The sequence below is a fragment of the Palaemon carinicauda genome, chromosome 3, assembly GCF_036898095.1.
Source record: "Palaemon carinicauda isolate YSFRI2023 chromosome 3, ASM3689809v2, whole genome shotgun sequence".
Lineage (NCBI taxonomy): Eukaryota > Metazoa > Arthropoda > Malacostraca > Decapoda > Palaemonidae > Palaemon > Palaemon carinicauda.
This window is the reverse complement of record NC_090727.1, coordinates 48,270,186-48,282,897: the sequence shown is the minus strand read 5'-3', so window position 1 is coordinate 48,282,897 and position 12,712 is coordinate 48,270,186. Positions and strand designations below refer to the sequence as shown.

The window sequence follows — 12,712 nt, the reverse complement described above, 5'->3', positions numbered from 1 at the left end:
TTAAGAGACAGGGAATCAATGCCAAGAGGATTACGCCTTTCCAGACCTAAAGGGAATAATCTAAAAGAAGCAATCAGCAGAGGGAAGAAGTCACACTTGTTCTAGTATGCATTATTCCTTGACAAAGATTCACCAGTACTGTTTCTTTGTCAGGTGAACAAATGCAGAAAAAACAGGTCTGACCTCTTCTAGTATACTGCGTCCCTTGGAGAAGAAACCTTTGTACTGGAATAGTGGAACAGATGTGCCTTTGCTTGGGTGTGACAGCCATGTGGATTAAGACCCATTAAGAGACAGGGAATCAATGCCAAGAGGATTGCGCCTTTCCAGACCTAAAGGGAATAATCTAAAAGAAGCAATCAGCAGAAGGAAGAAGTCACACTTGTTCTAGTATGCATTATTCCTTGACAAAGATTCACCTGTACTGTTTCTTTGTCTGGTGAACAAATGCAGAAAAAACAGGTCTGACCTCTTCTAGTATGCTGCGTCCCTTGGAGAAGAAACCTTTGTACTGGAATAGTGGAACAGATGTGCCTTTGCTTGGGTGTGACAGCCATGTGGATTAAGACCCATTAAGAGACAGGGAATCAATGCCAAGAGGATTACGCCTTTCCAGACCTAAAGGGAATAATCTAAAAGAAGCAATCAGCAGAGGGAAGAAGTCACACTTGTTCTAGTATGCATTATTCCTTGACAAAGATTCACCTGTACTGTTTCTTTGTCTGGTGAACAAATGCAGAAAAAACAGGTCTGACCTCTTCTAGTATGCTGCGTCCCTTGGAGAAGAAACCTTTGTACTGGAATAGTGGAACAGATGTGCCTTTGCTTGGGTGTGACAGCCATGTGGATTAAGACCCATTAAGAGACAGGGAATCAATGCCAAGAGGATTACGCCTTTCCAGACCTAAAGGGAATAATCTAAAAGAAGCAATCAGCAGAGGGAAGAAGTCACACTTGTTCTAGTATGCATTATTCCTTGACAAAGATTCACCTGTATTGTTTCTTTGTCAGGTGAACAAATGCAGAAAAAACAGGTCTGACCTCTTCTAGTATGCTGCGTCCCTTGGAGAAGAAACCTTTGTACTGGAATAGTGGAACAGATGTGCCTTTGCTTGGGTGTGACAGCCATCTGGATTAAGACCCATTAAGAGACAGGGAATCAATGCCAAGAGGATTACGCCTTTCTAGACCTAAAGGGAATAATCTACAAGAAGCAATCAGCAGAGGGAAGAAGTCACACTTGTTCTGGTATGCATTATTCCTTGACAAAGATTCACCTGTACTGTTTCTTTGTCAGGTGAACAAATGGAGAAGAAACAAGTCTGATATCTTCTAGTATGCTGTGTCCCTTGGAGAACCCTTTGTACTGGAATAGTGGAACAGGTGTGCCTTTGTTTGGGTGTGGCAACCATCTGGATTATGAGCCATTAAAAGACAGGCAATCAATGCTAAGTGAATTCTGGCTTTTCAGATCTTAAGGGAATAATCTGCATGATGGATTCAGAAAAGGGAATAAGTCACACTTTTTCTCGTATGCATTGTTCCTTGACAAAGATTCACCTGTACTGTTTCTTTGTCTGGTGAACAAATGCAGAAAAAACAGGTCTGACCTCTTCTAGTATACTGCGTCCCTTGGAGAAGAAACCTTTGTACTGGAATAGTGGAACAGATGTGCCTTTGCTTGGGTGTGACAGCCATGTGGATTAAGACCCATTAAGAGACAGGGAATCAATGCCAAGAGGATTACGCCTTTCCAGACCTAAAGGGAATAATCTAAAAGAAGCAATCAGCAGAGGGAAGAAGTCACACTTGTTCTAGTATGCATTATTCCTTGACAAAGATTCACCAGTACTGTTTCTTTGTCAGGTGAACAAATGCAGAAAAAACAGGTCTGACCTCTTCTAGTATACTGCGTCCCTTGGAGAAGAAACCTTTGTACTGGAATAGTGGAACAGATGTGCCTTTGCTTGGGTGTGACAGCCATGTGGATTAAGACCCATTAAGAGACAGGGAATCAATGCCAAGAGGATTGCGCCTTTCCAGACCTAAAGGGAATAATCTAAAAGAAGCAATCAGCAGAAGGAAGAAGTCACACTTGTTCTAGTATGCATTATTCCTTGACAAAGATTCACCTGTACTGTTTCTTTGTCTGGTGAACAAATGCAGAAAAAACAGGTCTGACCTCTTCTAGTATGCTGCGTCCCTTGGAGAAGAAACCTTTGTACTGGAATAGTGGAACAGATGTGCCTTTGCTTGGGTGTGACAGCCATGTGGATTAAGACCCATTAAGAGACAGGGAATCAATGCCAAGAGGATTACGCCTTTCCAGACCTAAAGGGAATAATCTAAAAGAAGCAATCAGCAGAGGGAAGAAGTCACACTTGTTCTAGTATGCATTATTCCTTGACAAAGATTCACCTGTACTGTTTCTTTGTCTGGTGAACAAATGCAGAAAAAACAGGTCTGACCTCTTCTAGTATGCTGCGTCCCTTGGAGAAGAAACCTTTGTACTGGAATAGTGGAACAGATGTGCCTTTGCTTGGGTGTGACAGCCATGTGGATTAAGACCCATTAAGAGACAGGGAATCAATGCCAAGAGGATTACGCCTTTCCAGACCTAAAGGGAATAATCTAAAAGAAGCAATCAGCAGAGGGAAGAAGTCACACTTGTTCTAGTATGCATTATTCCTTGACAAAGATTCACCTGTATTGTTTCTTTGTCAGGTGAACAAATGCAGAAAAAAACAGGTCTGACCTCTTCTAGTATGCTGCGTCCCTTGGAGAAGAAACCTTTGTACTGGAATAGTGGAACAGATGTGCCTTTGCTTGGGTGTGACAGCCATCTGGATTAAGACCCATTAAGAGACAGGGAATCAATGCCAAGAGGATTACGCCTTTCTAGACCTAAAGGGAATAATCTACAAGAAGCAATCAGCAGAGGGAAGAAGTCACACTTGTTCTGGTATGCATTATTCCTTGACAAAGATTCACCTGTACTGTTTCTTTGTCAGGTGAACAAATGGAGAAGAAACAAGTCTGATATCTTCTAGTATGCTGTGTCCCTTGGAGAACCCTTTGTACTGGAATAGTGGAACAGGTGTGCCTTTGTTTGGGTGTGGCAACCATCTGGATTATGAGCCATTAAAAGACAGGCAATCAATGCTAAGTGAATTCTGGCTTTTCAGATCTTAAGGGAATAATCTGCAAGATGGATTCAGAAAAGGGAATAAGTCACACTTTTTCTCGTATGCATTGTTCCTTGACAAAGATTCACTTGTACTGTTTTTTTGTCAGGTGAACAAATGCAAAAAAAAAAAAACAGGTCTGACCTCTTCTAGTATGCTGCGAGATGGATTCAGAAGAGGGAAGAAGTCACACTTGCTCTCGTATGCATAAGAGCCATTAAAAGACAGGCAATCAATGCCAAGTAGATTCTAGCTTTCCCAATCTAAATGGAATAATCTGCAAGATGGATTTAGAAGAGGGAAGAAGTCACACTTGTTCTAGTATGCTTCATTCCTTGACAAAGATTCACCTGTACTGTTTCTTCGTCAGGTGAACAAATGTAGAAAAAACAGGACTGACCTCTTCTAGTATGCTGTGTCCCTTAGAGAAGAAACTTTTGTACTGGAATACTGGAACAGATGTGCCTGCGATTGGGTGTGTCAGCCCTTTGGATTAAGAGCCATTATAAGACAGGCAATCACTACCAAGATGATGGCAGCTTTCCAGATCTAAAGGGAATAATCTGCAAGATGGATTCAGAAGAGGGAAGAAGTCACACTTGTTCTCGTATGCATTATTAATTGACAAAGATTCACTTGTATTGTTTCTTTGTCAGGTGAACAAATGCAGAAGAAACAAGTCTGACTTCTTCTAGTATGCTGTGTCCCTAGGAGAAGAACCCTTTGTACTGGAATAGTTGAACAGGTGTGCCTTTGCTTGGGTGTGTCAGCCCCTTGGATTAAGAGCCATTATAAGACAGGCAATCAATGCCCAGAGGATTCCGGTTCTCCAGATCTAGTTTGAATAATCTGCAAAAAGGATTCAGAAGAGGGAAGAAGTCACACTTGTTTTAGAATGCATTATTCCTTGACAAAGATTTACTTGTACTGTTTCTTTGTCAGGTGAACAAATGCAGAAGAAACGAGTCTGACCTCTTCTAGTATGCTGTGTCCCTAGGAGAAGAATCCTTTGTATTGGAATAGTGGAACAAAAGTGGATTTGTTTGGGTGTGGCAACCATCCGGATTAAGAGCCATTAAAAGACAGCCAATTAATGCTAAGTGAATTCTGGCTTTCCAGATCTAAAGGGAAAAATCTGCAAGATGGATTCAGAGAAGGGAAGAAGTCACACTTGTTCTCGTATGCATTATTCCTTGACAAAGATTCACCTGTACTGTTTCTTTATCAGGTGAACAAATGTTGAAGAAACAGGTCTGACCTCTTCTAGTATGCTGTGTCCCTTGGAGAAAAATAATTTTGTACTTTCATAGTGGAGCAGAAGTGCCTTTGCTTGGGTGTGGATGCCATCTGGATTAAGACCCATTCAAAAACAGGCAATCAATGCCAAGTGTATTCCGGCTTTCAAGTTCTAAATTGAATAATCTGCTAGGTGGATTCAGAAAAGGGAGGAAGTCGTACTTGTTCTAGTAGACATTATTCCTTGAAAAAGATTCACTTGTACTGTTTCTTTGTTAGGTGAACAAATGCAGAAGAAACAAGTCTGACCTCTTCTAGTATGCTGTATCCCTAGGAGAAGAATCCTTTGTACTCGAATAGTGGAACAGATGGGCCTTTCCTTAGGTGTGTCAGCCCTTTGGATCAAGAACCATTATAGAACAGGCAATCAATGACAAGTGGATTCCAGCTTTCCAAATCTAAAGGGAATAATCTGCAAGATGGATTCAGAAGAGGGAAGAAGTCACACTTGTTCTATTATACATTATTCCTGGGCGAAGATTCACTTGTACTGTTGCTTTGTCAGGTGAATAAATGCAGAAGCAAGTCTGACCTCTTCCAGTATGCAGTGTCCCTATGAGAAGAACCCTTTGTACTGGAATAGTGGAACATATGTGCCTTTGCTTGGGTGTGTCAGCCATTTTAATTAAGAGCCAATATAAGACAGGCAATCAATGCCAAGAAGATTCCGGCTTTCCAGATCTAAATGGAATATTCCGGAAGATGGATTCAGAAGAGGGAAGAAGTCACACTTGTTCTCGTATGCAGTATTCCTTGACAAAGATTCACTTGTACTGTTTCTTTGTCAGGTGAACAAATGCAGAAGAAACAAGTCTGATATCTTCTGGTGTGATGTGTCCTTTGGAAAAGAACCCTCTGTACTGTAATACTGGAACAGAGGTGCCTTTGATTGGGTGTGGAACCCATATGGATTAAGAGTCATTAAAAGACAGGCAATCAATGCCAACTGGATTCCGGCTTTTCAGATCTGAAGGAAATAATCTGCAAGATGGATTCAGACGAGGGAAGAAGTCACACTTGCTCTCGTATGCATTATTCCTTGACAAAGATTCAATCTTATTGTTTCTTTGTCAGTTGAACAAATTCAGAAGAAACAAGTCTGATGTCTTCTAGTATGCTGTGTCCATTGGAGAAGAACCCTTTGTACTGGAATAGTGGAACAGAAGTGCCTTTGTTTGGATGTGTCAGCCATCTGGATTAAGAGCCATTAAAAGACAGGCGATTAATGCTAAGTCAATTCCTGCTTTCCAGATCTAAATGGAATAATCTGCAAGATGGATTCAGAAGAGGGAAGGAGTCCCACTTGTTCTAGTATGCATTATTCCTTGACAAAGATTCACCTGTACTGTTTCTCTGTCAGGTGAACAAATGCAGAAGAAACTAGTCTGGCCTCTTCTGGTATGCTGTGTCCCTAGGAGAAGAACCCTTTGTACTCGAATAGTGGAACAGATGTGCCTTTGTTGGGGTTTGTCAGCCCATTTTAATTAAGTGCCATTATAAGAAAGGCAATCAATGCTAAGTGAATTCCGGCTTTCCAGACCTAAAGGAAATAATCTGCAAGATGGATTCAGAAGAGGGAAGAAGTCACACCTGTTCTAGCAAGCATTATTCCTTGACAAAGATGTCAAGGAATAAGATGTCTAGTATGCTGTGTCCCTTGGAGAAGAACCCTTTGAACTGGAATAGTGGAACAAAAGTGCCTTTGTTTGGGTGTGGCACCCATCTGAATTTAGAGCCATTAAGACACAGGCAATCAATACTAAGTGGATTCCGGCTTTCCAGATCTAAAGGGAATAATCTGCAAGATGAATTCAGAAGAGGGAAGAAGTCACACTTGTTCTGTTATGCATTATTCCTTGACCAAGATTCACTTGTATTGTTTCTTTGTCAGGTGAACAAATGCAGAAGAAACAAGTCTGATGTGTTCTAGTATGCTGTGTCCCTTGGAGAAGAACCCTTTGTACAGGAATAGTGGAACAGATGTGCCTTTGCTTGGGTGTGACAGCCATCTTGATTAAGACCCATTAAGAGATAGGGAATCAATGCCAAGAGGATTACGCCTTTCCAGACCTAAAGGGAATAATCTGCAAGAGGGATTCAGAAGAGGGAAGAAGTCACACTTGCTCTCGTATGCATTATTCCTTCACAAAGATTCACTTGTACTGTCTCTTTGTTGTGTGAACAAATGCAGAAGAAATAAGTCTGATGTCTTCTAGTATGCTGTGTCCCTTGGAGAAGAACCCTTTGTACCGGAATAGTGGAACAGATGTGCCTTTGTTTGTGTGTGGCAGACATCTGGATTAAGAGCCATTAGGAGACAGGCATCATTGCCAAGCGGATTCTGGCTTCCCAGATCTTCTTCTTCTTTTTTGTCTGCATATCTTCCCGCTTCTATGTGGGCTCGATGTTTTTGGGCAGCTTTTTCCATCTACCTCTGTCCCACACTTCATCACCGGTTAATCCCTTTGATCGAAGGTCATCCTTGATACAGTCCATCCACCTTCGCTTTGGTCTCCCTCTTCTTCTCATTTCCTGTACCTCCATCTCCATCACTCTCCTCCCAATATACTGTTCATATCTCATGACATGACCATACCACCTCAGTCTACTTTTTTGGATCTTATCTAATATTTCTGTAACTCCTACGGTACCCCTAATTACCGCATTCCGTATCTCATCTCTTCTTGTCACCCCACAAATCCATCTCAACATTCTCATCTCTGCCACATCCAGCTTCTTCTCTTCTGTCCTCTTTATTGCCCATGTCTCCGCTCCCTACATCATTGCTGGTCTCACAACTGTTCTGTGTACTTTACCTTTCAACTTAAAGCCTATTTTCCCGTCACATAGTACTTCACGCGCTTTTTTTCCAATTCTTCCATCCTGCTTGTATTCTGTGATTTATTTCTGCCCCCAGATCATCATCCTTTGCAACTGTTGATCCTAAATACTTCGAAATTTTCAACTCTTTTCAATCTCTTTTTCTGTAAACTTCTTCTTCCTTGTCTACATCCTTTCCCACATCTAAGTGGGGTCGATGTTTCTGACCAGCTTTCTCCATCTACCTCTGTCCCACACTTCATCACTGGTTAATCCCTTTGATCAAAGGTCATCCTTGATACAGTCCATCCACCTTTACTTTGGTCTCCCTCTCCTTCTCGTTCCCTGTACCTCCATTTCCATCATCCTTCTCCTAATATACTGTTTATCTCTTCTCATGATATGACCATACCACCTCAGTCTACTTTCTTGGATCTTATCTGATAGTTTTCTAACTCCTGTTGTACCCCTACTCACCTCATTCCGTATCTTATCTCTTCTTGTCACCCCACACATCCATCTCAACATTCTCATCTCTGCCACATCCATCTTCTTCTATTCAGTCTTCTTTATTGCCCACGTCTCCGCTCCATACATCATTGCCAATCTCACAACTGTCCTGTGTACTTTACCTTTCAACTTAACGACCATAGTTGTTTTGGACATTTTTTTTTTTTTCATGGCCGGATGCCTTTCCTGCTGCCAACCCTCCCCATTTATCCAGCCTTGGGACCAGCACCAAGTTGAGGCTGGCTTGCCCCCCCCCTCAGTGTCTGGGTTCTGTTAGGCTTATACTGCTCTTAACATTTGCTTCTGCCCTCTCATACATATCTTGGGTGATTCTTACGTATTTCTCAGGGACTCCCTTTTCTCTCATACATCTCCTGATGTGGTACTCGATCGTACGCCTTCTCCATGTCAATAAAGACCATATTTAATCCTTTCTGTTGCTCCCGATGTTTTTCTATCTTCTGCCTCAAAGCAAATAATGCTTCTACAGTCCCTCTTCCAAGCATGAGTCCAAATTGTTCCTCACCAAACAACAATTGGTGAGGAACAATTAATGCTAGAGCGTTCCCCTAGGCGACGCGTTGGGACCTCGTCTGATCCCTCCCAAAAATCAGGAAGGGCTACCCAGTCATGGGCGGGCTGAGTTACAGAGACAAGCTCAGAGGAAAATATTTGAGGAGAGGATGAGAGTAGCAACTCTGAATGTGGGGACAATGACTGGAAAAGGGTGGGACCTGGTTGACCTCATAGAGAGAAGGAAGATTGGAGTGCTGTGTGTGCAGGAGACCAGGTGGAAGGGAAATAAGGCAAGAGAACTAGGCGGAGGTTGTAAATTTTATTACAGTGGAACAAATATGGAAGGAAGACATGGTGTAGGAATAATATTATCGAAAGATTTGGAGGAAAGTTTGATTGGGGTGAATAGGAAAAATGACAGAATTATGAGTTTAAAGCTGGGACTAGGTGCAACAATAGTCAATGTGGTGTGTGCCTATGCCCCGCAAATTGGATGTACAGAGGAGGAGAAGGATACATTCTGGGAGGAGACGGACCAGGAGCTTAGAATAATTCCTGCAAGGGAAAGGGTAATTATAGGAGGAGATCTGAATAGCCACTTGGGAATTAGTAGGGAAGGGATAGAGAAAGTGCATGGAATTTGGGGTGTGGGCAAGAGAAATGATGGGGGAGAAAGAGTGATTGATTTTGCAGTGGCTTTTGACCTAGCAATGATCAACACTTTCTTTGAGAAAAAGATTAACAGACTGATTACTTACAGTAGCGGCGGCAGGGAGAGCCAGATAGATTTGCTGCTGTGTAAGAGAGCCCATCTAACGGAGGTTAGAAATTGCAAGGTGATAAAGGGGAAGAGTGTAGCAATACAACACAGGTTAGTGATAATTGATTTGCAGACTAAGGAATTTTAGGAGAAGTAAAAAGACAAGAATGGACCCAGAGATTAAGTGGTGGAAACTGAAAGAGGCAGAACTTTGCTTCTTTCTTGGTTTTTACCAGTTCTTGCACCACCACGATTCTTTATCATTTGGGGTTCTTCTTCCTGATGACTTTCCAAGTAATTCCCCACCGATCCTTAGAAGAAGAGAGTGAAATTAAAAGAAGGTGGGAAACTTATTTTGAAGGACTATTGAATGAGGAGAACCCAAGAACAGTATTTGAAGATGGACTCTCAAACGAGACAGTTACCGTAGGAGTGACTAGAAGAGAAGTAGAACAAGCAGTAATGAAGATGAAAAATAGTAAAGCTGCAGGACTGGATAATATACCAGTAGAGGTATGGAAGAGTCTTGGAGAGGAAGGCATAGATATCTTGTGAGACCTGACACGGAAGATCTTCAATCAGGAAAAGATGCCAAAGGAATGGAGAAGAAGCCTAATCATTCCCATCTATAAGGGGAAGGGACACATCAAGGAATGTGGCAACTACAGAGACATAAAGCTGATAAGCCATACTATGAAAATATGGGAGAAGATCATTGAGAAGAGACTCAGAGATGAAACAGCAATTGGTGAGGAACAATTTGGATTCATGCCTGGAAGAGGGACTGTAGAAGCAATATTTGCTTTGAGACAGATGATAGAAAAAGATCGGGAGAAAAAAAAAAGATTACATATGGTCTTTATTGACACGGAGAAGGCATACGATCGAGTACCCCGTCAGGAGCTGTGGAGATGTATGAGAGAAAAGGAAGTCCCTGAGAAATACGTAAGAATCACCCAAGATATGTATGAGAGGGCAAAAGCAAATGTTAAGAGCAGTATAGGCCTAACAGAAAGTTTTCCAGTAAATGTGGGACTACATCAGGGGTTTGCATTGAGTCCTTACCTATTTGATCTGGTCATGGATGTAGTAACACAAGGTATTAGAGATCAGTCTCCTTTGTGTATGCTTTTTGCTGATGATGTTATACTGTGTAGCAATAGGCGAGAGGGAGTAGAAGAGAAACTGGAAGAATGGAGAAGAGAAATGGAAAATAGGGGATTGAAAATCAGCAGGAAAAAGACAGAGTATTTGAGATTGAAAAATGGCAAGCATGGGGAAGTTAGTTTACACGAAGAGAGATTGAAGAGTTGAAAATTTCAAGTATTTAGGATCATCAGTTACAGAGGATGGTGATCTGGGGGCAGAAATAAACCACAGAATACAAGCAGGATGGAAGAATTGGAAAAAAGTGCGTAGAATACTATGCGACAGGAAAATAGGCGTTAAGTTGAAAGGTAAAGTACACAGGACAGTTGTGAGACCGGCAATGATGTATGAAGCAGAGACGTGGGCAATAAAGAAGACAGAAGAGAAGAAGATGGATGTGGTAGAGATGAGAATGTTGAGATGGATGTGTGGGGTGACAAGAGGAGAAAAGATACGAAAAAAGGTAATTAGGGATACCACAGGAGTTAGAAAACTATCAGATAAAATCCAAGAAAGTAGACTGAGGTGGTACGGTCATATCATGAGAAGAAATGAACAGTATATTGGGAGGAAAGTGATGGCAATGGAGGCACAGGGAACGAGTAGGAGAGGGAGACCAAAGCTAATGTGGGAGGACTGTATCAAGGATGACCTTCGATCAAAGGGATTAACCGGTGATGAAGTGTGGGGCAGAGGTAGATGGAGAACGCTGGCCAGAAACATCGACCCCACATAGAAGTGGGAAAAGATGCAGACGAAGATGAAAAAGGAGATGCCGAGATATTTTCAAATATTTTATAATAGATTTCATCCAATGAAGTAATGTCACGGAAAAGTGTAAATGAAATATCTATAAAAGTTGATCCCACAACAATGACATATAAACTTGGATATAGAAAACACCATCTGTACAAAATATCAGTTATATTTTCTTTTTTCTAACTTTTAAATTTGTAATTGTTCTACAAAAATAATATAAGCAATATAAGTTTTCATATTTTTTCTAGATATTTGTTTCAATTAACTTCATTAAAGGCCATTATTACCTTACAGTAGCTGTAATGCCTTTTAGCTCCCCGAACCAGCTAGTTTAACTAGTTACTGCCGAAGACTTGACTTTTACAGAATAGTGTTGGGATCTTCGGTAGAGGTGAAAGTTTTCCTTTTCTGGAGAGCTACCAAGTTAGGCAGTGGCAGACCAGACTCGGTCGAAAAATGAAGTGCTCACTCTAAGAAAATTTGAAGATATGAGCCCTATCGAGCAGGACAGATTTCGCCGCCGCTGGGTTTATTTTGTATTATTTGGCAACACCTTTAAGATGATTTACAGAGAGTAAATACTTCATGGGACCCACATCAGGACGGAGACTATTGCATAACATCGCAGACGAACAGCTTGCCGGTGGATATAAGATGCAGGTTAGCTAATTGTAAGGTTACCCGGCCTTATTTATTGGTTTGTGTTTTTTATTCCGCAACCATTCAAGTAATCCATAATTAATTTTTTAAATCCTGCTAATATTATTTTTTAGAACGGTAGATTGGCCTATTTCTTTGGCTATAGTTTTTGCCATATTTAATAGCGTAATTGTCGTTGACTTGGTGACATTTGTGAATTGAGCGATTTGTTTAAGTTTGGAATCTTAAGGTTTTTATAATTTAAGTGTAACATTTTTTGGAACGTCTTAATTTGGAAGTGTAACGGACGTCTCCCTTATTGTTTTCATTCCAATACCAAGACAAAGTGTACATTAGGGAGCTTACTTTATGAGGTGCTGAAGCGATGTATTACGAAATATAGATTATTGTTTTATATCTTTTGCATATTTGTTACTCCTTTAGACTTCATAAAGAAGATGGTATATAAAATTCTGCGTACCATCACACGTCATTGTTGATTTTATTATTATTATTGTTATTATCATTATCATTTGCTAAGCTACAACCCCAGTTGGAAAAGCAGGATGCTATAAGCCCAGGGGCCCCAACAGGGAAAATAGCCCAGTAAAGAAAGGAAACAAGGAAAAGGTAAATATTTTAAGAATAGAAAGAACACTAAAATAAATATTTTCTATATAAACTATAAAAACTTTAACAAAACTAAAGAAATATAAATTAGATAATATAGTGTGCCACATTGTACCCTCAAACGATCGCTCAAGCAGCCTTGAAATAAACCAAGGGCAGCGGGTATACATTAATAAAAAAAAAAATCTTTAGCTAGCGAGGGTGGGTAGGGGAGAAAAAGTCATTAGTCATCATTAAATATTAAGAAATATCTCGGAAATACTGGCAACTCGGAGGGACTTGTTTTTAAAAAAAGACACTGTTTCGATATATCAGAATCCAGGAATACATTTTTTATATATCTTTTTTTTATATCCAGTTCCGACTAGATCAAGTTCCTAGGAACTATATAAGGTTGGTCGGACACTCTTTACTGGCAGTGCATCGTTAGCTCCTTTACAAGCGAGTC

The 12,712-nt window shown here is 40.8% G+C and overlaps 3 protein-coding genes across 3 annotated transcripts in view; 2 read left to right on the top strand and 1 right to left on the bottom strand.

Moving 5' to 3' along the window:
* Positions 1–6,872: 6,872 nt before the first annotated feature.
* LOC137631758 (uncharacterized) lies at positions 6,873–7,199 on the bottom strand. The gene has a single exon (XM_068363696.1). The coding sequence runs from the start codon at positions 7,197–7,199 to the stop codon at positions 6,873–6,875; it is 327 nt and encodes a 108-aa protein (XP_068219797.1).
* A 3,428-nt stretch (positions 7,200–10,627) lies between these two features.
* On the top strand, positions 10,628–10,972 carry LOC137631751 (uncharacterized). Its single transcript, XM_068363682.1, has one exon. It carries the CDS (start codon positions 10,628–10,630, stop codon positions 10,970–10,972), a length of 345 nt encoding a protein of 114 aa, XP_068219783.1.
* Positions 10,973–12,622: 1,650 nt separating this feature from the next.
* The window catches only part of LOC137637395 (venom protein 302-like), a 3,462-nt gene continuing 3,372 nt past the window's right edge, over positions 12,623–12,712 (top strand). Inside the window, exon 1 of the mRNA XM_068369604.1 lies at positions 12,623–12,712. This exon is cut by the window's right edge and continues 74 nt beyond it. The gene's annotated coding sequence lies outside the window, so the exon portion shown is untranslated.

Coding starts and splice junctions, on each gene's coding strand:
- LOC137631751 (XM_068363682.1), top strand. CDS start 10,628: ATGGATGTGGTAGAGATGAGAATGTTGAGATGGATGTGTGGGGTGACA.
- LOC137631758 (XM_068363696.1), bottom strand. CDS start 7,199: ATGAGAATGTTGAGATGGATTTGTGGGGTGACAAGAAGAGATGAGATA.